The sequence below is a fragment of the Nannospalax galili genome, unplaced genomic scaffold (genome assembly GCF_000622305.1).
Source record: "Nannospalax galili isolate Female #2095 unplaced genomic scaffold, S.galili_v1.0 scaffold284, whole genome shotgun sequence".
Classification (NCBI taxonomy): Eukaryota; Metazoa; Chordata; class Mammalia; order Rodentia; family Spalacidae; genus Nannospalax; species Nannospalax galili.
The window spans coordinates 3,489,906-3,517,864 of NW_008354281.1; the positions used below are offsets into that span (position 1 = coordinate 3,489,906).

Here is a 27,959-nt window from a genome sequence, read left to right on the forward strand (position 1 = left end):
ACAAACATGTTAATTAACAAACTTACTATACAATCACCATATGACCTAATGCCTACATTTTATATTAATTTTAAGATATAAAACACAGTAAGACTAGAAAATAAAACATATTAACATAATCATTGTTGGTGAAACTTTTAAGTTGGAAAATACACAGAATTCTACTGGAGCAGATAACTAAAATGCAGCAAAGCTCAGTGACTGAGCCACTCAGGGATAGAACCTTGCTAACTCCTCGTCCTTCAAGAGATCTGTTCCCAAATCTGTACAGTATGCATTTTCAATAATTCTGGTATTAGAATTATTGCTTTGATGAGAAGCTAAATATGAATGCTTTCACATCATGTTTTACCTTTATTTCAATGATGTGAAAGGTTAAAACAGAACGAAACAGAAATCCAAGGCAGCATTGGGAAAATTAAAAGAAAACTGTTTAGTCTTTGAGCAAGTGATGAAAGCATCTTTATAAAAAGAAAAACATAAAACTTGAAAAATGAGTTTTCAATTTCATTACATTGTGAAAAAAGATTTCACAACATTTTACAAATTTTATCTAGCATTAATGTTCCCCTAGACTATTACAAATAATTCTAATACCAGCCAAGAATGTCTGAAGAACAAAAACAATTTGTCTCATTAAGAAATTTTATTCATGGTTTCTCCAATTCAAAGAGTCATAAAGAGAAACAGATAGTCTTGCTTTCTGTGAAATATTTTTACACTGTCCTATAGCCTAGTAGCTTCCAGATTCTAGTCAAATATTCATTCACAAAGTCAAATATTTTCCCAATGTCAAAGTTAAATGAAAACTCATCACTCAAAGAAACATACAGTACTGAGAATAGTTCTGAACTGATTGAGAAGTATTCTGAAAACTTTTCAAGTGAAAAGAAGACAGAAACATTGCTACAGCTCTCCAAGGCAAAACTAGACTTCAATGAAAAAAAAAAAAAAAGACATTTTCTGATGGGTTATTTTAGCGCTTCATTCAAAACAAATTCTTCAAATGTGGGATTTGTCTTGAACAAGGACACTAAAAACCAAGAGCATTTAATCTCTGGAGGGTTTAAACTACAGAAGGGGGCACCTGGAGACGTCTGCAGAGTGTGCGCAGTTCTTCAGTATTTAGAGCATCGATCCTGCGGTGATACTCAGCCACTGACACTACCTGAATATGGAGATAGGAGACAATAATTCCACTGACAGCTGAGAGAATATGCATATAAAAAGAAAAGAGAAGAGAAAGAGAAGGAAAGTAGAAATTTAAATGGGAAAGAATGGCAACCAAGATTCCTTTCCCCAGTTCATGCTGAAAATTCAAGAAATTTATACACACGAGCTAGAATAAAACACTGTGAATGAGTTTCACCACTACACCCAACTGGTAGAGAACATAAGTTCAATGTCATAGACTACTCAATACAGACTGACTTTAAAGTCTAAAATTATTATCTTTTTAATGTGTACTGTGTGCCTGCCACAAGTGTGGGGTGCCGTGAGTCCAGAAAAGGGCATAAAATCCCCTGGAGCTGGAGTTACAGGTGGTTAAGCCACCTGACATAGGTTCTGGGAACTGAACTCAGGTCCTCTGGAAAAGCAGTAAAAAACAAAAGCCATCTCTCCAGATCTTTAAATAGACTTTTAAAAGGAAAAATTATGTAAACCATAACATGCTTGCCTAATAGCACAGTTAATGTCCAAAACTGAGATGGTCTTCCAGTTTACAAAGACATCAATAATCAACTATCTCCTTCTATCAGCTGAGACCAAACACGCCATACTAGGAGCCATGATGGAGGAACTTCTGTGACAGGCATACCCAACTGAATCAGAGAAAAAGGCAAGAAATGAATGAGGTTCATTTAACACAAAAACAGAAACAACAACAACAACAAACCAAAGTCCAACGAAGCAGAAAAAAACTTTCAGAAGCACATCAAATTTGTAAGTTCTTAAACCTGAGACAAAAACTTGGTAACACTATTTCTGAATATACAAAGTCCAAAAGCCAAGCCAAAATCAAACAGTAATGAATGTGTTTCTGGCAGCACCTGCCTGTGTCACTGGAGATTTACTTCCTCCTGGTTCTGAGCACTGGGGGCTTACGGGCTTTGTACTGCTCTTGTCATCAGTTTGCAAGGCCAGAATATACTGCCTCTAACACTTCTGCTCAGATTGGACACTATGTTACTTTAGGAAATGCAGTGATTTTACTGGACATACAAACCAGACATATTTTCCTATTATCACGTCTCAGCATGGAACTATCATATTAGTATAACTTTGGATTGTATTATATCAATACATTTGATTTTTACTGTTGTATGATGAAGCTGGAGAGATGGCTCAGCTGTTAAGAACAGTGGCTGCTCTTGTAGAAGACTCCTGAGTCCTAAAATCCACTTGGTGGCAAACAACTATCCATAACTTCAGTTCCAGGGGATCCAACACCCTCTCTGTCCTCCATGGGCATGTACTTACACACACACAGGCAAAACACTCACACACACACACACACACACACACACACACACCCCCCAATAAATTTTGGCTTGGGATTAGGGTGGAATTTCCCATTTCTGAAAGGCCCTAAACATATTTATCATTCTATACTATATATTTATGTATAGCAGTGTTCTCAGAATTGAGTTATAAATTCAGATATTGATTAATTCTAAACAAATGATGTTCTGTCCTATGAAATATTCAGCAAAGATTATTTTAAAAAAACCAAGCACATCCATCGGTATAAAAATTTGTCTTTAATAAATGGTAAAATTACATATACCAAGTAATTATTTTATAGTAAATTTATGACTGTCCATAAATGTTTGATTTTATACCTATGTTATATGCCTATATACTGGGGTATATACTAACATATACTAGGGGTCATATAAGAATTTCTTGGGCAAAAGGGGCCTGACCATATCAAGAGACTCATCTCAGGCATGTCTACTTAATCTTCCTCTCTCCCTCTTCCTCCCTCTATTCTTCCCACTCATCACCTTAGGCATGTCTACTCACTCTCTCTCTCCTTTCCTCCCTCCTGTGTGTGTGTGTGTGTGTGTGTGTGCGCGCGCGCACACGCGCGCGCGTGCATACACACGAGTGCTCATCTGTGGGTGAAAGTGTAGAGACCAGATGTTGGTACTGAGTGTTCTGTTGTTTGCCACCTTACTCCTTATTTTTGGAGACAGGGTCTTGCACTGAACCTGGAACGTACTGTGTCAGGTAGACTGGCTGGCCAGTAAGTCCCGGGTGTGCTTATCTCTATATCTCTCCACCTCCTATTTCTGTTCTTCCTCAGGTTTTACTGCTTTCTTTTATTTCTTTGCAGTTTGTATTCCAGCAGTTACTAGTGACTAAAACTTTACTTTCTCATATTCAAAATTCTTACAGGAAATTATGTTCTAAAACTGCCTAGACAACCCTTCTTGCTCAGTGCTGAATTTGGAATCCATATATTAAGGTAAACAGTAAGAAGAAAAAACGCATGCAAAAAACCTTACAAGTTTCCATAGGTCAACACAACAATCATAGCTTGTGATGTAAGTACAAAAATGTCCCTCATTATAATGAACTATAGAGATGTCATGGATATACAGTGATTCTCCTGAGGTATGACATGCCTTGTGATCCATCTGGACAGCTTGTATTTAGAGTCTGCGGCCAAGAAATGTAGCTAAGCTATCTGATCCATAAAGAAGTTAAAATTTCAAAACTCGGCTCAAAAGGGTGTTGTTCTTATTAACTAAAATGAATTGGCCACTAGTAAACACAGAAACGGCCCTGTGAAAAGCCATGTAATGGTTGTAGAAAGCTGTGAAAGATATGAAACAGAAGAAAAGGAAAAGAAACTGGGTAGATCTCCATTATACCATTGTTATTGCCCCAATCTTTTGCTAAGCAATGATTCATTTGATTTGGTAGCTGACTCTATACTTACAGAGAACACAAAGTGTGGTTTGCCTTCCAGCACCAGAAGTTTAGAGGCATAGGTTTGATACTTTCTTCTTTATGATGGTAGGATTGAGAGTGAACAGCAAATAGGAGGCTTCATTACATCAAAGAAATGTCCTCAGAGGACTGAGAACAGAGACCGCACATTCTGGGAGCGCGCCTGTCACTACGGTTTTCACTTTATTATTCTTCAATAACCTAAGGCCTAAATGATAATGGCTAAACTGGTTATTATTTTAGGTTTAAGATACACATTTTGTATATTTTAGGTGACTACTCTGAAATTAATTTTAATTTCAGTTTTAGGTTTACAATGATAAAAAAAATCTATCAATTAAAAACAACACAATGATTGAGAAGGATGTAAAAAACTTATGTACTGAAAATGAAAAATCATCATTTCGCATTTCTACAGGCAGAAAGAGAGGTTTCTAGGTGATGTTATGGTCAAATGTGTTTTTCTATCTAATGTATTCTCTTAGATAAGAATTCTCAAATCGTGAGAAAAGTCTCCTCTGTGTTCCTTCTATCCCACCAGTGAACACTATCTCCTCTGTGTTCCTTCTATCCCACCAGTGAACACTCTCCGTATACCTATGTTTAAGCATTACTTCTTCATGCACCACATTGAACACACTTCCTGAGTGGAAGTGAAATTAAATTATGCTCACAAAAGGGATCAATTATAACCTGTTTTATAAGCATCACTGAAAGGAGGATTTAGTAATTTAATAATGGGTTGTCGTTGTAAATCTAGGTTCATAACATATTAAAGCCAGTTTCTTTAATGTCAGAAACTTAGCTTTGCTCATATTTATATTTTTAAGCTTTTTATTACATCTATTAATTTGTGGGGGGGCATGTGTATCACAGTACACATGTGGAAGAGTCTGTTTTCTCTTCTTCCCATACGGGTCCCAGGGATTGAACTCAAGTCACCAGGCTGGCAGTAAGTGCCTTCTTTACCTCCTGACCCATCTTGAGCTGGTCCACTCATAGTTTTAAATTTTTATATTCTTTCCATTCTAGGCCTTATGAATTCATTGGTTTAAAAATTTATTTTCATATATGTCTTTTTGAGACAGGGTCTCACATGGCCTAGGATAGCCTCAAGTTTGCTGTGTAGCTGAAGATGGCCATGAACCTTGTGCCCTCTTTCCTCCATTTCCCAAATGTTGGGATTACAGATGTGTATCACCACACCTGGCTTCACTGTTTCTTTAGTGGTAACATATATGGATGCTCTGAGGAGTGAGGCCTTTGTCATAAACAAAGCCTGCTAATTAATAGGGAAAGAGTATATAAAATTGGGTTCAGAACTGAATTTCTCAAAAAAATGGATAAAAGGAGATAAAAATTTCCTACATAGATTATGGAATTTGAATTAAGATTTTCATTAATTTTTATGTCTTTGGTAAATCATGATCTATGTACAAACTTACTAGTCTACACAAAAGACTAACCCTAGCAAAACACAGACACATTTCTATACTATATTACATGTTATACTAGTGATCTTTGGGCTGAGGAAAATAAGACCTGTCATGTAAAGCACTTTACTCTCTGGCTAACAGCATCTCTTGAGGAATGAAATGGTTTGGATATAATTCAAAGTCCCAATAGAAGGAAGGAAGTAGCAATGACCTACACCATAGAATTAAACACCACTGTACATTTGACTTTGACAAAGGATCCTCAGGAGCAGAAAGTGTGATTGTAAGCATCTATTCCCACAAAATTATCAATGCAAATGGAGAATAGCATTCTCCTGTCTCTCCTATAAATGGACAAATAGCAACAGTAGTAGCAAACTTGGGAGTAAACTGCTTTCAACCTCATGAATAAGAACACACTCCTCTGTGAGAGACAATGGTGTCTTGGCCTAACAGTCTTCTGGCAGGCCACTGCAGTGCCTATGCCTGAGAGTGCTTCCAAACAAACCAAATCCTCCACATAGGTCTGGTACATACCTGTGACTGTGTCATTTTTCTTACTTTATCAATAAAATAAAAAGTGGAGAAAAGAACTAAGTCATTATACTTACTAAGTCATTTATACTTACTTTGGTAATCAAAAATACAATAAAGGGTGAAATTAAGCTTGAGCTGTAGTAACCCATACGGAGGACGCAACAGTACTCCTGAAGTCACACAACCCTGTGTCCTACCACAATTTCTCATCTAAAACTGTCCTCATTACAGAAGAAGCCCTGTATTATGATATAATTTTTCTCTACTTTCCCTACCTAAAACTGCTTTCAAAATCATTTTTCACGGGATTACAATAAAATGAGATATTTGATTGGTTCTTTGTTCTTTCTTGTTTGCTTGGCTTGCCTATTCTTGCCAGGGAAACTATGCTTTCCTAAATACTGGCTTCATTTACTTGCGTCTTTCTTGTCATCTACGATCTGTTCTTTGGAAAGATGCTCTAGGTGAGGCATCCTTAACCTTAGGCTACCTCACCCAAGGACCAAGGTGATTTTCCAGTTCCCAGGTACGTTCTTTTGGATTTTAGAGTTTAGTTTTAGAGACGGTCTCATTGTACAGCCCAGGCTGGTCACTTTCTTTTCTTTGGGTCTTTTTGAGCTGAGTTCCACAGCTGGCCTGAAATTTGCCATGTAGTTCAGTCTGGTCTCCACCTCAGAGAGATCTGCATGCCTCTGCCTCAGGAGAGCTGGGATTAGAGGCATGCACTACCACACCTAGCTTCAGGCTGGTCATTTTTTTCTCCTCCCAAGAGCTAGAATCATGAATGTGGGATACCACACCTAGCCATATTGATGAATGAATCCTCTCTATGTAACAATGACTTCCCAATTAGATTCACAGATTACTCAGGTTCCTATGAGAAAGCAGCAACTACTCAAAGCCATTTAATTATAGAATGTGTTTGTTGTAATGGCTTTTAGGAGTGAGAAATGTAAATGGTGAGTCCCATAAAGAAGGGAGAAAAAATATTTATTCATACAATCTTTTGTTCCTTAGTACTCCATGTGATCTCAATGACAGCATAGTTCTGAAACAATATGAACATAGTAATTTCACAGTTCTTTTGAAATCACTTGCCCTTTGGCAAATGAATATAAATTTTTAGAGGAGCTAATAGGGTTTTGTGAAACTTATGTTTTCAACATTTCAAAAAAAGAAAGGATTTAATATCATACAGTTGATCAACATTTTTCATTTTTTATTACATTTATATGTTTATGTGTGTGCATACACAATGTGCCTGTGTGGGCACACAATGCAGTGGTGTATGATGGAAGCTGGAGGACAGTTTTGTGGAGTCAGTTCTCTCCTTCTACCATGTCCCAGAAATCTAACTCAGGTCCTCAGGTTGGTGGCAAGACCTTTACCTACTGAGCCAGTTTGCTGGCTCCTTATTCAGCTTTTTTTCCTTTTTTCTTTTTTTACCAAATACCAAATTTGATTTTAAGTTACTGATCTTTTCCACTGTAAAGTTCATTTAACCACTATTATTACTCTTAAGTTCAACAAACGTTTTCAAAGTTTTCAATTACAGTGAACCAGAAAAAAAAAAAAACAAACAAAAAAAAAAACCAAAAACACAAATGATCACTGCGAATGCCAAGGTAGTTTATCCTAGGGGCTAATGTCAACACATCAGAGCTGAAACAGCTGACACTGAATCTTTAGGTCAAAGATGCAATAACAAAAAGCAGAGACTCACAGAGTTAGATTGTATGGTCCTATTTATACAACATAGTCTGCCAAACAGAAATGCTCTGAGAAAGATAATACGCTCAATCAGACCAGGCTGTCAGGATTCTCACAGATTAAGATAAAGCAAATATAAGATTATGATAAAGGATAACCTAGCACAACTAAGTATAGAAAAAAAGCTGAATCAATTTTAGATGCTGAAATTATAGCACAGAAAGTATGCGTGAGTTTCTTTTTAAAATTTAAAAATAAACAAGCAAGAAAAGATTAAAAATAGGCATATCTGAAAAATAACCAAATAGAACTTTATAGAGTAAATGTAACTTTAAAATGTTAAAAAGAAGATTCTTACAGGTGACTTAGGTAACTAGGGAATATAACCAAAATTACTTACAAAACATTAAGAACAAGTGAATGAAAAACATAAAAGAACTTAGGAGACTAGATTAATAAGTGTAACTGATTTCAATTAAGTCACATTTAAAAACAACTGAAGATAGATAGTATCTGAGAATTTTCTGGAATTGACTAAAGAACTCTATATTTAAGAAGGATTCTGTTCCCTAAAGAAGAAATACATACACAATACACCCAATAAAACGTCACAATACTTAGAAGGTTTTTAAAGTAACCAGTGAAAAAATTCACAAATCTCAAAGGTAGGGGAAAGCTTCTGAACAGCTAATGCAAATCCTCTTGAGGGAAGAGCATCTTAACTCAGGTCCTGGGATCCTGATACAGGCCAACATGATCCCAGGACAGAGAAACAAATGAAAGATCACAGCACATAGAATAACCAATGGTGGGGAAAAATGGCCAATACAAAGCTGTTTATTCAAGCAAAAACCATCTTAAAAGATGAGCAAAATGAAGAAGTGGTTGTGCCTCAGCCAGCCATGAACACCTGCATCCAGGGTGGTATGTGAAACTCAAACCCACAGCTATTCAAGTCCCTCAGGCAAATGTCAGAGTATTTGTAAATTAAGACTTGCACAAACTCCCATATACCATAAATCATCCATGATTCATTTTTTTTTGTAACTGCTAAGTAACTAGCTGTTCTACTCTACTGTCTGAGAATAATGACATGAAAAACTGTACGTATTCAGTATTGATGCAATTTTTCTACTTTTAATCCACAATTGTATTTTCAGAGAAACATGATCTAACAGTGTTAACATCAACAAACTTGCAAAGGAAGAAATTTAAAAGAATGTATGACAAGAAGGAAAATAATGCCCCAAAATGGTATGCAACATAAGCAATGAAAAACAAAGAAATTCAGAGATATATGTGCACCTAAGCAAACATTTTCCCAATAAAACAATCAAGTCTAATTTATGATAAAAGAACACCATGAATGCGGACTTCAAGAGCACATAACTGGAAAGAAAGGATGATGAGCAATAAAGGTACCCAAGATTCCTTTTCATAGTTTAGGAAAAGAGATAAGGGAATTAACATAAGACTTTATAAAGAACAAAATTTCATGGAATTCTACTAAAAACATAAAAGATGACAATAATAGAAGCTCAATAACAATCAACAGACATGCTCCTCACAGGCTGGGGGTGGGTCGAGATGAACTCCATATGAGATACAGCACAATCTATCATTAGGAAAGCAGATACAGTAGAAGACAAGCGTTAGAACAAATAATTTTCTATGTTGAAAAGTGGTGAAAGAAGAGGGACCTCTACCTTAAACTATACTTTAAAAGTGCGTATTGCAATTACTAAGAACATTGCTAAAAATTAAAATACCTCTAATTGTTATGCTAACAGGAGAAAACTGTGAAATCATAAGATGCTCAATGAAAGCCAGAGAAGGCAGGAAAGAGAGGAGATGAACTCCCTGACAAGTACAAGCCACCAAAGACACGCAAGAAGAAACAGAGCATATGATCTGGCCTATCTGTTAATTAAATTGAATCAAACATTTATAATCTTCCAAAACAGAAAGCCCTGGGCCAGCATGGATTTACTGAAAAAATAACTACCAAACATTGAAAGAAGAAATGATACTAATTCTCCACAATGTCTTGTAGAAAATAGAAGCAGAGGGAATACTTACTAACTCATTCTGTGAGGCCAGCATTACCCTAATAAAAAAACAAATAAAGACATTACAAGAAAAGAAAACTACAGAACATTATCTCTCATGAAAATACATGCACACATATTTAACAAGATATTAGCCAGCTCCACCAAATAATGCATGAAAATAAATATACATAATGAGCGAGTCAAATTTATTACAGGTACATGAGGCTGGTTTAATATTCAAAAATCAACTGATGTAACGTATTACATCAGAAGCTAAATACTGTGATCATAATATCAATAGATGGAAAAAAATTACTAATCAAAATCCAATATTCATTTATGATGAAAGAGACAGCAATCTAGAAATAGAGGGAAATTCAATCTGATTAAAAAAACACATTAAAATATAACCCTATAGCTTTCATCACAAGCAAGGGGAGAAACAAGATTCTTTTCCACTAAGACTGGGAGTAAGGCAAGGATTGCCCCTCAGTATTCCCATTCAGCGTCTTACAGGAAACCCTTGAGAGTGCAACATGACAAGAAAGGAAACAGAAAACACACAGATAAGAAGAAATTAAATCTGTCTTCATTAATAAATGCTATGGATTGTGGCTATAAAAAAATCCCAAATATCAGCTAAAACACTGGTAAAATTAGTAAGTGGTTGTAGCAGTTTCAAGTGTACAAGGTTAAAATATACAAGCCAATTACTTTCTAATATTTACTTGAGCACCAAATTAATGTCATACATAAGTATAAAACTAACCAAACATACAGAAGATTTATATGAAGGAACTGTAGAATTCTGCTGAAAAACAGATTTTTAATAAACGGAGATGCTCTATATTCATGGTAGGAAGTCAATATTGACACTGTATCAGTCCTTCCCAATTTTGCCTATAGTTTCAACACAAGTCCAATTAAAATTCCACCAAGTTATTTAGTAGTTATATGAAAAATGATTCTGAAGTTGACAGAAATGTTTATATGGAAAACTCAGAATAGCTAAGAAAACAATGAAGAAGACCAATTTGGTAGATTGACAGCACTCAACTTCAGGACTTACTCTAAAGCTACAATACTTGAGAGTACAGTTGGTGAACAGCAGATAGATCAACAGGATAGAATGGAAACAGACCCACACAAATAGAGGTATCTGGGTTTTGGTAAAGGAGGAAGGACAAGTCAATGAAGAGAGAATGGTCATTTCCCTGAAGACCAGGTTGGTAGAATATGCAAAAATTATTATGTTTCACACAAAAAATTTAAGGTATATTACAGACCCAATGGGAAATATAAAACTACGACTCCTTAATATACAGAAAAAAAGTGTAGGTAACCAACTGTTTAAAGATATATTTTAGATGGACTATCAAAAGAACAATAATGAATGAGAAAATTCAGAAGCCAGATGTGATTACAATGAAAAACTTCCACTATGAAGTCAAGCCACAAATGAAGAGAACATCTCTCCAATATATACAATGAAAAAGGACTATTTATCGAAAACACATGAAGAACTCTTCAAATGGAGTAAGATCAATCAGCCAGTCACAACATGGGCATAAGACCCGAGTAACACCTTACCAAATAAGACATGCAGATGTCACATGGGATGTTCAACTTAAGCAATAAGATATCATTATATGCCTGTTGAATGGACAAAAACCAAAGCAACTGACAGGAATTGTCATTTGTTGTTGTAACAACACAAAACGGTACAGCTGCTCTGGCACACAGTTTGGCCATTTCTTATAAAACTACATATATTCTTACCATATGACCCACCTATTGTGCTACTTGGTATTTACTTATGTGAGCTGAAAACTTATGTTCATACAGAAGCTGCATGTGAAAGTTTCTAACAGCTTTTCTGATAAGTGCCCAAACCATAGAAGTGCAACAAAGACATCCCTCAGCAGGTGGACAACCTGGTATGTCCATATAATGAATGGAATATTTTAGGGGAATCTTAAATGCACACTGTTAGGAATCCGATCTGTATGTTTTCAACTATAGGATTCTAAAAAATATAAAATTATAGAAACAGAAAAGATTAGAGGGTGCCAGGAGTTTGGAGGGAGAATGAGGGTGCACAAGGACAGCCCCACAACTTTTAGGGTAGTAAAACTGTGAAAAGTGATCTTACAACTTTAGATACCATCATTCATTTGTCAAAACCCATACAATATACAGCACAAAAGAAGAGCCCTAATGTTATCCATGAACTTTGGGTTACCATCATATGTCAAATATTAGTTCATAAATTTTAGCAAATGTACTGTATAAATGCCTAATGTGAATAGTAGAGGAGACTACAAAAGTTTCCCAAAAATGAGAATTGTCTATTCTTTCCATTTAATTTTTCTGTAAATGTAACAGTACTTTAAAAGTAAAATCTATTCATTAGAAAAAGTTATGAAACAAAATTCAGGGTGGTAGTTATAAATTTGGTGAAAATGATTGGAGACAGAAAAAAGTACTAGCAAATGCAATGTGACAGTGATGTTCTAGTTTTGGGGTTGGGTATCAGAATTGCAGATTTTCATTTTGTTCTTATACCTTATAATTCATATGCCCAAGATATATTTTTCAAGTACTAACTTAAATATAAAACAAAAAATCTAACGTCAGCAGGTGTGAGACACTTCAGTTAAGTAGTAATTGACCACAGAGAAAAGGATGATTTACTTACAGTATAGAATAGATTAAAAATTATTAGTAAGGTTCAGGGAGGCAAGGGAGGCAGCTAGAATGAAGGCCCAGCTCTGATTTTACGGTTGTAGTATGACTGCTCCATGCTTCTGGTTCTTTATGTATAAAATAGACACAGAATAAAAATTAAAATGACAGTAACCAATACATATCTTTCAATAACTTTAAATATCAATGCCTTCAATTCTTAGTCAAAAGACACAGACTAGTTAAATGGATTAAGAAATAAAAACCATCTTTTTCTTATTTACAAGAAACTCATTTCACCTTAAAGGATGGGCACTACCTTAGGGTGAAAGAATGGAAAAAAATATTCCAATAAGTGATGCTAAGAAACAAGCAGGCAGTATGACTCTAATAACTGACAAAATAGACTTCAAAATTAATTGGAAGAGATAAAGAATGTCACTTCATTCTGATAAAAAAAAAATGACCAAGAACACATTACAATTATAAACATGTATGATCCAAACTCTGGTGCACCCAATTTCATAAAAACAGTACTATAGGAATTCAAGAGACAGATTAACTCCAAGTCAGTAATACCAGGTAACTGAAATACCCCACTCTCTCCAATAAACAGATCAACTGAACAAAGAATAAACAGAGAAACATCTGAATTAAATGAGATCATACATCAAATGGACCTAATAGACACATCCCCAGACAAACATAATTTCTACTTTAATTTTATTATACATCCTTATATTTACAGACAAGTGTGCCTTTTACCCCTCCTCATCAAAAAAAGCGTCCTTTTTCAACAGATGGAGACTATTACAGAGTTATGTTTCTAGTGAAACGTACAGAATGACTGAGAGACACTTAATTGAGAAGTGACACATCTTCAATGCAACCTCTTCACATAGGATGAATGCATCTTTCAACTCTCAACAGAGAAGCTTCCTTGTGCAGCAGATGGCGATTAACACAGAAACCCACAATTATCCCATGTGCAGAGAACAAGAGGCTGCAGAGTGCTTATTCCTGAATACGACAGCTATTTCAAACTGCCTCCAAAGGCACAGGGATCATTGTGAAAGAGGAGGTTGAAAGACTGTAAAGAAACAGTCTTCAGGACAGTAATAATGACAGCATGTACAAGTCCTATGTAAGCTCAAACAAGATAAAAATCCCAGCATAGACACGGGGAAGTGGGTAAGAAATCTCAACCCAACTTGAACTTTTAGCAATGGATAGCTGCTGGGAGGGTGACAGAGACAATCTCTTATAGAGATGGAACTCTTGGTGGACCCAATGGATGGACGCACAACAGAACAACATTTGGGAACACAAATCAGTCTCCAGAGGTCATATTTTATGTGTGTGTATGTATGTGTGTATGTGTGTGTATGTATGTATGTATGTATAGTAGAGCATATTAAATTGGCCATGGAAGTGGGGAGGACCCAGTGGGGGAAGTGCGAATAGGGGAGCAGATTGAAACACCAAACTGTACTGTATGAAAATCACAAAAATTCAATAATTAATAAAATTTAAAGGACAGTAATAGTCATGCAACTGTGAAAATTAAGTATGATAATTCATGTTAAATATTTAGAATAGTGCCTGGTATAAAGAGCCAGTGGAAGTAATTACTTACATCATTATTATAATTATGTAAAGTTGAGGTCACTGAAATTTAACATGTAAATGACCTCTTCTTGAAATGATGTGTGCTGAGTCTGATTAGGCTTAAGTCTTTGTCACAAAACTTTGAAGTAAATTACAATTTACTGACAGCACCAAAAGAGTAAGGGTTGACACAAGTGTTTCTCAAATATGAGTAGCTTCAAGTAAGTGACTGATTAGAGATTCCAGTTGAAGTTGTCAGTTTAAACTTTAAAAACAGTGTTAAGGCTGTTAAAAATAAATGAAAGACAAAGAGGGTTGTATAATATGATTCTCATGGAGGCTAAACAACAAAAGATTAACTTCATCCTATATCTTTTATTTGAAGCATCTTCTATTAGCTATTAATGTCTGTTAAAATAATATTTATCTATTTTGTGTATGTGCGTGTATATGAATGTGGGAACATGTGTGCCAGGATGCATACGTGGTCAGAGGACAACTTGCAGCAGTCAGTGCTCTCCTTCTGCCTTGTGGGTACTGGGGATGGAACTCAGGTCATCAGAACAGAAGCAAGGGCCTTTAGCACTGAGCCATCTTGTTGGTCCTATTAATGTATTTCAGAGCAAAATTAACTCATTCATAAAATAGCACCCAGTTAGCAAGGGGTAACTGTAAGATCAAATTTGACACTAAATAGACCAGCATTTTAAAAACTGTAAATGCTGATAATGATCATACTTTTACTAATTCTGTCACTGAATTCTATGCACACTACTACTAATCAGCTGAAGAAATGGCAAGCAGCATTCTGAAAAGCTATATAATATAGAGAAGAAACATCAAATTTTATTTGTTCTGAAGCACTGCTTTTTCTCTTAGAAGCAACATTTTCTGCTTTCAGTTTTAATGGAGAAGAGCCTTTGTCAGGCAAAATCTAGTACAAGGAATCTCAATCTATGAACAAGGAAAAGAATTGCTTTCCCATTCAAACCTGTGCTGAAGCCTTTCCTCATCATACACCTTACAGAATATCTATTTTCAAGCCAAGAAAACGAGGTCCTGAGCTTGAATACACATCAGACACAAGACCACTACCTTAGAGAACCTTCAAAGACTGGTGAAGCAGAAAGCGTGCTAGAGTCAGGCTGAGTGTACTCCAAGAGACTTCCCCTCAGTTCAGTGAGTACTCCTGCCTCTTCCTATCTTACTACTGTACTTCCAAGATAGGATGAAAATTAAATGAAATAGTGAATGTTTGCAAACACCATATATATAGAGAGAGCGGATAACCAGTGAGAAGCATAATTTTTTAGGAAAAAAAACACTTGAGAAGATCACAAAATAACTTCATGTAAGAATGACAGAAATTCGTGAGCATTTTAATTTGTCCTGTGATCAGGACATTATGCTGATCTATGATGTTCAAAGATCCTTGATTTTGTCTACATTTACGATAAAATATATTGAAGTTGTAGAAATGTTTATTTAGGCTGCATATCAAAATATACATAATTACCTTCACTGTTAAATCAGGTTACAAAATTTAAAAATAGTATTTTCAGGTGCATATATCTTTTTGTGCAGATCTGATATAAAAAAAAAACCTGATAATATAATTAAATAACACCAACTGAAGTAATTTTGCTACTTTAACATGGACAGTGACTTTGAGACATTTTCTAAAGTGAACCCTGATTGTAATGTGTGTATGTGTATAAAACCTTGATGAAATCAAGTATAATTACACTGAAATAATTAAATAACATTCATAATACACATTTCCAAATTACCACAGAAAGAGAAAAATGACAATACCTTTTATAACAAATATTGTTGTGTACATGAACATTTAATACTGAAAGGGAACTAGCTTTTTAAACATGACTGCAAGTTACCTCTGCATAAGTATTTTTAAAGTTTTGAATTAGGCAGCACTGCTCAAAACTTTTTGAATAGCTTTAAAATGCATTTTCTCAGACTATAGAAAAGCATTTTCCCAGAGTGCCTAAATGAATGTTATAAAAGAATGCAGTTTGTGATCTAGAAAAAAAAAAAAAAAACAAAAAAAACCCCCCAAAAATCAAGAACTTAGTTTTTATTCTTTTCTCTACTTTTAAGCAAGGAAAAAATCTGAATAATAGTTTCCTATAAAATTAAGTTTAAATAAAAGCACTAGGCAATAATAAAGATTTTTCTCCTAAGAAAATCAACATTCTTTTACAAAACATGATTATAGTTCCATATTAATTTCCTTTAGAAAATACTTAAAAGTGTTTTCTGCAATCATACAATTTTGTACACTGTAAATATTCTCTATGTTTATACATTTAAAAACTACAATTTTGCGTCTAAGAAAAGACTAGTCTTCAGAAATTGCAACAATTGACTAAGATTTACCAGACTGTATTTATGATTAACTGCTTGATGTCGTTTCCCCTTTTTCCCATACCAGAGACGAGACATTTCCTTCTCAGAGCAAATTAAGTTACATCAGATCACCGAAGAACTGTTTTCAAAAGCATTCTTCCTCTGCCAAAGAAAAATCTCCAGCACTAAAGCCCAGTTACAGTGACAAAACAGTTTGCTAGAGACAAAGATTTGATTGACACGACAGAGAGCTAATCACTAAGTAGTATCCATTGCGCAGATAGTCCTGAGTGGAGACTGTAAAGCTGGGGAGGGAAGGGAGGGTTTCCCATGCTTAAGTTTGGTTGCACTGTACCCAAATGTGCAAAGAAAGGGCTCCAAAGTTTAAAGACACAGAGCACATATTTTCTAACAGGAGTGCACTAACAAATATATTCAAAGTACCCTGGCCAGAAAAAAAAAGCTTTATGCATTATTTCTAGATTCCCTCCCAAATTACGCACTTCAATTAACGTTTTATTGTTTGTTCATATAGTCCCAAAAATTCTGTTCTTTTGGGGGAGTTAGACTTCTGTTAGTTATAGCTAAGAATCCTATAAAATTTCATCTTTCGAGAACATTCTTAGATAAGATGTCCATTTTTAAAATGTATTTTCTAGGATATTACTGATTGAAAGGTACTGGTATTCACTGTGTCTACACAGGCTGTGCTTCATTAACCAGTGGTATGCTAAATAGAACCAGAAGTAAATTTTAAAAGATTAAATACAGGGGCTGGAGAGATGGCTCAGCGGTTAAGAGCACTGACTGCTCTTGCAGAGGACCTGGGTTTGATTCCCAGCACCCACATGGCAGCTACAAACCATCCTTAATTCCAGTTCCAGGGGAATCTGAAGCCCTCTTCTTACCTCTGAAGCATTGCACGACATGGGTGCACTCACATACATGCAGGCAATACACTCATACACATAAAATAAAAATAATAAAAATGTTTTTAAAAAGATTAAATACAAACAATAAATACATAATAAATACATTCAGCTTAGATGTATACTAAAACTATCTAAAGTCTAATTTTAACTAGAATATCAATGTTTTAATGGTACTATCTGAATATATCTTCCATTTTAAGGTAAACCTGCTCTTCCATTAGCTTCCTATGTACAAAGCCATCTCTTTAATGGACACTGCTTTTCAAAGACACACAGCATGGCACCCCCACCCACAGTGTGGCATACCCCTTTCTCAGCACTGCTTACAGTTAACATACTTTCCCAGCACCAGCCCCATCCTGCCCCATTACTCTCAATCAGGCCCACTATACCTACCTATCTTGTATTATCTTCCACAGTCCTCATAGGTACACCATCATGAATTCTACGCAGACCTTAGAGTTCCTCCAACATACAGCATATTGTAGTCACATTCCATCTTTTCATTAAAAGCTCCCCTAACACAACCGCAACAAGATTTTCAAAACCTGTTTTAATTTCTAGACGATTTTTCTGAAACCACAAAGTGTTTCAAAAAGAAGTATGATATTAAAAACAAAACAAAAATAACAAGTACAACAAAGCCTAATTCTGTTTGTTGCTATCCAACGACTCTATCTGAGAAATGTGAATTTCTCTCTCAGTGACTTCAGCTATAAAGATTCCCTTTACTTGTGGACAGTATCAATTTTATTTGAATTTTGCTGACTAGGCTGAGAAGAGATAGGAAAGATTCTTGCTTGTTGTTTAATATATTGACTCAAACTTTCACATTAAATATTGCTTTAATAGCAATAATAATATGCATTTACTAAAATAAACACCAGGACACTCAGCACCTTGCAGATTAGGAAATAAGATGTTAAAGCAAACGAAGCCCTGCGACATGGTAATACTGGAAGCTACAGCAGTATTATGTGGCGCTCTTCTCTGGGACCTAATGAATGACTAAGGCAATAACTGTATGAAACGAAGGGTGTGCAGACAGAACTGAATCCACAAGACAGCCAAACAAGAGGAAAAGAACAAATCCAGTAACATCATAATAAATATTAATGGTGCAGAGACTAAGATTAGGTTAAACATTTACACTTCTATAATGTAAATTATAGAAGTTAACATATAATTTACATGTAAATATAAATCAAAATAAGAACAGTAGAGATTAAAATAAAAATTACCATAAAGGACCCATACTGATAGGACATTTGGGAACAAAAATTAGACTGTAAAAGCTTTATTATATATGATAGAGTACTTTAAATTGTTCAGGAGCAGTAAAGGGAGATGTGTATATTGGAGTGGGAGAGGGGATCTAAATATCATCAAAGTATATTATATGAAAATTACAACAATTCAATGAAAATAAAATTATATAAAAAATTTAAAAATCAGGAAAGTGAGCATCTGGAAGGAGATAATGAGCTTGTTCCGTGGAATGTTTTGAATAACCGAAGCGTTTATGTCACAAGCCAACATATTTTACATTTATATACCTCAGTGAACCTAAGCTTTAACTGGTTAATAAATTTTAAGTCAAACACTGAAAAAAGAACAAGATGTTTAAGAAACTAAATACTGAATGGAGTATCTTTTCATCAGTACTTTGAGCAAGGAGGAAAGATGGAGATAAACTAGAGCAACTTCCTTTTAAATGAACAATTAAGGCTTATGGAGCTTATGGCCAAGCCTTGGAACCTGAATAATTCCCAGGACCCACATAGTGGAAAGAGAGAACCAGTCCTATAGAACTGTCCTCTTTTATGTATGAGCTGAAGCACATGAGTACACACGCGTGCGCACACACACACAATATACACATGTAAATAAAAAAACGTAATCAAAATATAAAACTATAGATGAAAAGAAAATTCTAATATACCTCTTTTCACCTTATTAAATTCATTTAAATTTGTTCACAACAGTTTTAGCCTGAAAGGAAAACTTCTAAACAAATTAATTAAAGGTAATCCAGTAATACTAGTTTCTTAGCTCTTCATATTTACCACCCTGGGAGTATTTGACGTTTAAGTACAGAGTATGCAAAATACTGAGCTAAAAGTCCACTTCTAATACCAGTGTGGTGGTTAGACCAAAACATGATACACTGAAAGTTAAGCATTTCAAAAGATTCTAATACAGAGTCTTTTGAAAATGGAACTTGGAATAGATTGTGATATTGTCCAGGAATAAAGTAAATGAACTGCCACAGTAGTGATGAGAGAGGATAAAACTAAGTTATCTAACTGTAGCATCCTTTTTATAAGAAATTTACAAAATTACAACACAAATTATGAAACTGAATGCAAACTTATGTATAAATATTGAAACAGACATCGAAGGCGATTTACATGTACTGTGTTGGCTATTGTAGGTAGGCTACAACATTGGGTTTTGGGAAACTTGTCAAGGACAGAAAAAAATTAATGGGTTTTTGATGAACAAAGTCAAAGAAGATGAAGTTTGATGGTCAAGGACACACCACAGTGTGCTTCTTTTTTCCTCTCCTAGTGTCTGTGTAGGAGTCTTTTGGTTGTAAGAGAATTACACCTCAATCATTTGTATCAGCATGGCTGCTACTGGCAAGAAACTGCTTTTAAAACATCGAATTATAAAATAATTAAGGAAACTTTTCAGAACTACAGTGAACCAAAGTGATGTTTAGGGTAGAACACTTCAAATGACAGAGTAGTGTGAAAATATTTTGCACAATGTAATTTACATATCAAAGATTCAAAAACTGAACTATATTATGATCAAGATAATCTAGAAAGTCTTCCAAAGTCTTAATATTTTATAAACTTAATAAATTAAAGTACTTAATTGTTCCTATGATGTACAATAATGGTTTCCACCCTTGACTGCACAGTGTAATCATTTGGGCACTGAAAATTGGCTATCTAAGACCCACTCCCCAAAATTTTATTTTAATTGGGCTGAAATGTGACCAGAGCAATACAGTTATTTGTTTTTTAGAAGAACCATTTCATTACAGCTTTAACATACTCATTGACAGTTTCCAGAGCAAAGATACACCTCTTTCAAAAGTGGCTATAAAATTTTTAGATTTGCTGTTGAATTAATAGTTATACAATATTGAACTCAGTATAACCCTGTAAGACATAAAATTGAATGAGTTTTTAACCTTTCAAAAAGATCTCCATTTCATTTTAAAATATACTATTTCATACAGAAAAACATTTTTAATGCTACTAACACTTAGATGTTTGCACATGCATCTCTAATCTCTATGTGTCTGATTATTACTAGTTAAGTTGATCACTTTCTGAGCTCCTTGGCACCTAAGCATGGATATAAAGTCATGAAGTAGATTTCAATGGTAATGTTTTTCACCTCTAATAATTAACATGAAGCAAATTTTTATGCTTCTTCCTCAAATATAACTCATTTTTTATTTGTTGATTGTGTGTGTGTGTGTTTCATACAGAACATCCCAAACAATCTTATTCATCTATATACCCACATCCCAAATGGCACCCTCCCATAGAAAAAAAAACCCCACTAGAGCCCTTATACTCTGATATCCCTGCTACTGTCTGCTGTGTTGTTGGCACTCCCAGCCATTCCCCACTACTTACCCTTCTGGTGAATCTAGTCAACCTATCTAGAGGTCTTTGTTTTAGGAAGGTCAGCTGTTCCTCATCTAGCAGCAATCAGTTGTCAATATTCCTTTAGAGAAGACTGGGGTCTACTGTTCATTTTCCCAGTTCTATGCTGGTGTTATGAGCTGGGTTACTATCTGGGAGCCCCTTGGGCCACCCCGGCCAACAACTCAAAAGAAGGTATCTCCTATTTGGCATTGTTGCTTGTTATATAGCCTTTAGCTATACATTTGGACTCTTAAAAAATTATATTGGCCCCTTTAATCTTTGGTTATACTTTCCTTTTGAGTGTTTAAGGTCATACAGTTGGCGCAAATAAACCAAATTATTTTTACTTTTAAGGCCATTTGAGGGTCTGTTCCTCAGGGGTCATAGGGGCTTGGGAGGAGCCCATGGCTCCTTTCTTTTACCAGTTCCGCCTATGTGAAAATAAGTCAAAGGTTCTGCTCGACCATGGCTGGCTTTGCTTGGAAGAATGGAGGAAGTGTTTCCTCTGGGTTGACCCTCCTCTTTATAGACTGGACACTGGTTCAAGTCCATCTCATGGGGTCTCCTCAGCCTCCTTGATCAAGAGGACAGGTGACCCACCACAATTACAGGACATTTTGAGAGATGCTCATAGTTCCCTGGAACTAGTCGACCTAGGAAGGCAAGGAGCAAAAACTGTCCTTTATGTCCCTCTGACCAAATCAGTATAGGCCTCAAAGTAGAGAGCAATACAGTTTTAGAAAATTCCCTTGGCAACTCGAGATTTTGTCAAAGTTGAGAATGTAGTGTGGTAAGAAGGGTATGGGTTCTGAATTAGAGACTAGCTGTTATAATTTACTACTAGAATTTTAGTCAAACATGAAACAAGATCAGTCTTCCTGTAAAGTCATGGTGATAATCATGCTTCATTGTGTTGCTCTAGTTCTAGCAACTTAAGAAAATTCATTTAACATGAATTGAGCAGAAAACATGGCAATGTAATCAGCAAAATACAGACCACAGCAACTTGTACAGAAAACATTTTATTTCTTAAAAAGTAAAATCTGGGCCAAGAATGGTGATACACGTCCTTAATCCCAGCAGAGGCAGTTAGATCTCTGATGAGATTGAGGCCAGCCTGGTTTACATAGTGAGTCCTAGAGGCCATCCGGGCTAGAGAGAGAACTTCTCTCAAAACACAAAAAACCCAAAACAGTAAAATTTCCTCCCCTCCAAAAACACAGAGCAAAGAAGTGGAGAACTCTGTATTTAGAGAAATTAAGAGACTCTCAACTTCAACATTTAGAATTTAGTTGGATTCTCCCCAAAAACAAACTGTAAAATTATAAACATATTACTTGCATTTTAAATATTTTATGACATTTAAAGAAATGTGAACCAACATAAAAGATATAGATGAAATAAACTGATACAGTCAAACGGCTGATTCATGAACTCTCATATTATTGAGCTCTTATTTTTATGTACCTATCAATAAAGCATCATAATCTGGAAACAGCTGATTTCATAAGTCTCTTTTCTTTACCTTAGAACTGATTAAGACTTTGTAAATATGCCATTAGAATAGCTCCCTTTTCAGTGAAAATACATAAAACAATTCCTATCAAAACAACAAAAAATGGGGTCCAGGACATACCTCAAGGATGGATCCCTTAACCTAGCATGAACCAGGCTCTGTTCCCAGCACCACAAACAAAAAGCAGCATTTTGTCAAAACATGTGAAGCCCACATAAAATAGTACCTTCAGTACACATTACCTACTTACTGACTCTCTGAACTTGGATTTGGTAGAAATTAGAGGGATGACTAAAACAAATAGCTCCTTGTTGGTTGTAAGAAAGGTTAACGGGGGCTGGAGAGATGGTTCAATGGTTATGAGCACTGGCTGCTCTTGCAGAGGCCCTGGGTTTGATTCCCAGCACCTACTTGGTGGCTAACAACCATCCTAACTCCAGTTCCAGGGGATCTGACGCCTTCTTCTGGCCTCTGCAGGCATTGTATAACATGGGTACAACTTACATACATGCAGGCAATACACCCATGCACATAAAATAAAAATATAAATAGTTTTTAAAAGAAAGGTTAACAAACTTTTAACAATAAGATTCATTCCTATTCCTCTTATCTTGGATGATGAATCAAGAACATAAATTTGATTCGTTTTGAAAAGTGTCTTCTCATTGACACCAGCCATGCCAAGCTGTTAATTCAGGCTCAGTTCTAACAAACTGAAGGACTCATGTTATATCCCCAGACACACCATAAGGAGACATAAGGAGAGGGAAATCAATCAGGTGGTTAGATCCTTCTCAGATCCTTTCTCCTAATACTCAGGAATTATTCTGATGTGTCATTAGAGGATCTCCCTCTTAAAATTTGCTAAACTTTCTTTTTCAGGGAGGAGGGAATTTGTGCTAGTTGTTCTATCTGGAACTCAAAACAGAAACCTCTACTACTGCTCTCTCTTCCTTGTTGTTCTCATAGTTCTAATTCTGAAACCCCCACCTTTTCTATTTAGAGTCATAAGATTGATAGTTTTCATAGTTTGTAGCTCAAGTAATTTAAAATATTATACAAATTTTCTTCCTATTCAAATTCTACATTTTAGTAATGTGGGCTGCCATAACTTATAAATGTGTTGACAGTTCTTAAACTAACAATGAGGATGATAGAGGGTCTGGAAAGAATCCGTAATGGCAAACTATTGAGCTAAGAGAAATCCTGGGAGAGGACTGAACGGAAAAACCACTCTTTTCACATTACGTAGCGTATACAAAATGTTTCCTGTTTGCTATTGATGTGCCCCAGGAGGAAGAATAAAGACAAACAGATCAAATATGATAACATTTCTCACAACTTTCTAACAGAATTGTTCTAAAATTAAAAAGCTTTGCTATTTGAGATAATAAGTTTTCTATCACTTATATGTCAAAGCAAATCAAAAGAGTAGTGTAAGATGCAAACCGTGAAAAAAACTTGAAAGCTGATTCTAATTTTCAGCTTATAACTTCATTTATTACATCCAGCATAAGAACTTATTTCAGCAATTTTTAAAACTTTTATTTATTTTATGTGTACGAGTGTTTTGCCTGTGTATCGAAGTGTACCATCTGTGTGCAATGCCATGGAGGCCAGAAAGGGGCATTGACTCTCTTGGAATTGGAGTTACAGACAGCTGTTAGTTGCCAGGTGGATGCTGGGAACCAAACCCAGGTACTCTGAAAGAGTATCAAATGCTCTTAATTGCAGGGCCACTTCTCCAGCCCCAGGAAACAAGTGTTAAAAGATGTCAAGTTTTATATTTCATTTTAAGTTATGCCCACACTTATTCATTTAGTCAATATCTGAAGATAAACCATATCACCATTACCAGTCTTAGGTCTGAAGCAATGGTAAACTGGCCAACCCCTTCCTCAGAGCACTGAGGGAGTGGAACAGCAAAGAAATGAAGTGTGGTAAAGGTAAGTTTGCCCTATGTAACTTAAGTCAAATTATGTTCTTTATTCTTTCAATTCTAAGCCACCAAATTCTACTGTGCATTTCATGTTACAGCTCGTCTCTATTTGTACTGGACACATTTTAAATATTCAAGTTACTGCTACTTGCTACTGTATCGACTAGAAACCATGTTTTTCTACTTACATCATAATCTCAATTTAGATACTAAATTTTCTTAGGAATACCTGACTTTTTTAGAATTAGATTTATCAAGGTCATATTTAGATTTCAAAGAATTTACAATTGAGAAGTAAATCATACATACAAGTGGTTACAAACATTCAATAATGTAATCTGATTAACTGATTCAAGCATCTGTTTTTAAATTTAAATAATACTGCTCCTTACTGCATTATTCTCAATTCAAAATCTCAATAGCTATAAGCAGCTAGTGGTTACTGTACTGGACCATGGAAAACTGCTCCCAGGAAGTGAACAGGAAGCATACAAATTAAACTTTTTGCCTCCCTTCTTTTTCTTTTTCATTTTTTGGTAAATGCTCCTAGGACAAGTGAAAAAAACTTTTTTTTAATCTATAAATTATAAAAGATTTCCCAGAAACTAAAACTGTCCTTTGTGTCAAAATAAGCAGTAGTGGGGATGGGGAGATAGCTCAATAGTTAAAGCACTTGCCAGGCAAGAAACAGAACTCGAATTGGGTAGGGAATTTGTATCCCAGGAAGCCATGCAAACACCAGGTGAAATGGTGGCTGCCTGTAATTCCAGTCTCAAAAGGCTAAGGCAGGGGATCCCCAGAGAAAGCTGGCTGGGTAGACGACTTGGTGTCCTTGAGACTAGCAGTGTCCTTGAGCTCTGGATTTGACTGGGATTAAGGAAAAGGTAGAAGAGCAATCAAGATCCACATCAATCTTGCTGCACAAACTTGCATGTATACCCACACACAGTTTAGTGCTCCCCCCATCCACACACATCTCCATGCATGTTACACACAGATATATATGAAAAGGAAAAAATGTCCCAAGTTTCTTAATTCTAAACTGGATAGATCTAACTCTAACTGAGAAAAGACTCTTGATTCTCAACCATCCTCCATGTTACTACCCCAGTTAGAAACTTCACAATCTAGTTACTATTAAATCCTGATTAGCAAAGTATTACCTTTTATTAACTTGTTCATCCCTTTGCACACTGCCCTCATCTGTGGCAATCTCAACACTGACACACATCTTTGGCTACTTTACTTCCTTTTGAGTATGCAATCACCATGTAACCACCATTCAGACTGAGATGCAGAGCATGTCTAATGCTCTATCAGGAGGTAACATTCCCTCCTGCCTCTTTACCACCCTTCATCCAGGAACCCTGAGTCTACAGATTTCAGTTAATTTTGCTCTTCAGACATCTTGTCTGGTCCTTGTATTGCACACATTATCTATGAGATTCACTCATTGTATTGCTTATATCATTAGTTATTTCTTTTTTGTTACTGTATTACTTAAATTTTATAACTACTCCAAAATTTACCCATCTATTTTCCTGCTGATAGTCATTCATCGAGTCATTTTAAGTTTGGAGCTACTTTAAATAAAGCTGGAATTAAGATTAGAAATACTGGCTTAAATATTAAAATAAATGTTCAATATATATTTCTTTCCCTTCATCATTTTGATGTCATACTAGAAATGGATGTTCTATGTAACACACACAATGGAATTAGACACATTCAAAATCAGGACATTTTAAACAAGAGACATTCCATGTATACTTTCACTCATTATACATGTTAAGTGCATGCACAATGTATTCATACTACCTAAATAACTACAAACTTTAACCAAATGGATAATAAAATTTCATAGCATTTATTATCACATTTTAGCATCTGCTCTATATTTTCAAATACCATCAAGAAGTGATTAATCAGACAAAATAATAGTTGTCACCCTATCAACATTCCAAGACAAAGCATATAAAATGGCATAATCTTAAAATTTTTATCTGAAAGCCTTTTTAAAAAAGTTTATCAGTGTTAATTTCGCTACTTAAACAAGTTTATGAAATTTGATTAATACAATTTTTATTACTTTATAAAATCAGCACCAACTTATTTCCCTAACATTAATATCGCTAATGTCAAGTCAAGATAGTGCTTGTCAGGTAGAACTGAGAAATGACTGTTAATTTTCCTGAATGTGTTAAATAAGTGCTCTATCTCCTTTGTGTATGAGAAAAAATTCCAATGAATCAAATGTAAAATGTTTTACGAAATTATAAAAGCAATTAATGTTATCTCCACCTTTGCCATAATGCTCCCTTTCCTTAAACATAAAAAACCATATACACTAGTCATTTATTGTCGATGATCCAGAACTTTATAATGTAAAAGCACAGTGACAAACAGTATTAAAGTTACTACCCAGATTCATTCGATAATCGGATGTATGCATGGACAGTGAACCTGGACCTTCGAAAAGCTGCTTATGTGCAAAGAACACTATTGTAGTTTATACATACCATAAAGTCATAGACACCCAAGTAAACAGAAGAAGAATGAAATCTTTGTATCGCTTTCCTTACCTCCCATTCTCTGGCTGATGCTTCATTAGCAGAATCTTCATTTGTTTCTGACTCTTCAATCTTTTTGACCACTATAAATCCAGGTTCTCTGGTGTATTCACCAGTATCTTCTGCGTATATTTCTGGACTCCACTGAATGAAGAATGCATACAAGTGGTCTGTCCTGTTAGAACAAGTGACTATTAATAGACCTAAACTTGATGTTAATAAAAATTGCAAAACTATTTGTGAAGTATCTTGATAAAATGTGAAGACTTTCAAAATATACTAGGCTTTTAAAAACTATTTTATTTATTGTTTTTATTTTATGTGTATGAGTGTACTGCCTGCATGTATGTAAGTGCGCCTGTGTCCTGCAATACCTGCAGAGGTCAGAAGAGAGCTTCAGATTCTCCTGGAACTGGAGCTACAGACGGTTGTCAGACAGTTGTTAGCTGCCATGTGGGTGCTTTGCAGGAGGAGTTAGTGCTCTTAACCACAGAGCCATCTCTCCAGCCCCAACACTAGGCTTTATAAAAAGATACAGCCCATTTTCCTTAAAAAATTGACTTGGCTTTATTTTTCCCAAATGGTTCTTAAAAAACTATATTAAGACTTTGCTTGGAAGACTCTTCACTATACTAAATGTAGTACAATAATTTTCCTCAAGACAGTAGTGGTATGAACGGAAATTTAATGTACAACTTTCTAAAAGACAACAAGAATACACAGTGAATTCTTGGTTCAGGGATAGATGATGTAATGTTTTAAATATCTGGTTTACTTTTCTAATATTTTGCTAACTACAGTAAGAATGTTAGTTGCTATAATTTACAATAAATATATTAAAGATCAAATACACATTTAAGATACCTATGTCTATTGGCTTTAATTAGCATAAATAATTAAAATTGAAACTCTCAGCTAACATATAACAAGCAACAGTACAGATTCTAGGAATGATATGTCCAATCTTGTGATCTAAA

General features: G+C 35.2%; 1 protein-coding gene across 1 annotated transcript in view; it reads right to left on the reverse strand.

Moving 5' to 3' along the window:
- LOC103748760 (oxidation resistance protein 1) overlaps nt 1-27,959 on the reverse strand; it is a gene marked incomplete in the record, with an annotated part of 105,654 nt that overhangs the window by 12,213 nt on the left and 65,482 nt on the right. The window contains 2 exon segments of the mRNA XM_029555214.1: nt 1,088-1,168; nt 26,995-27,157. Coding sequence (XP_029411074.1) covers nt 1,088-1,168; nt 26,995-27,157 — 244 coding nt within the window.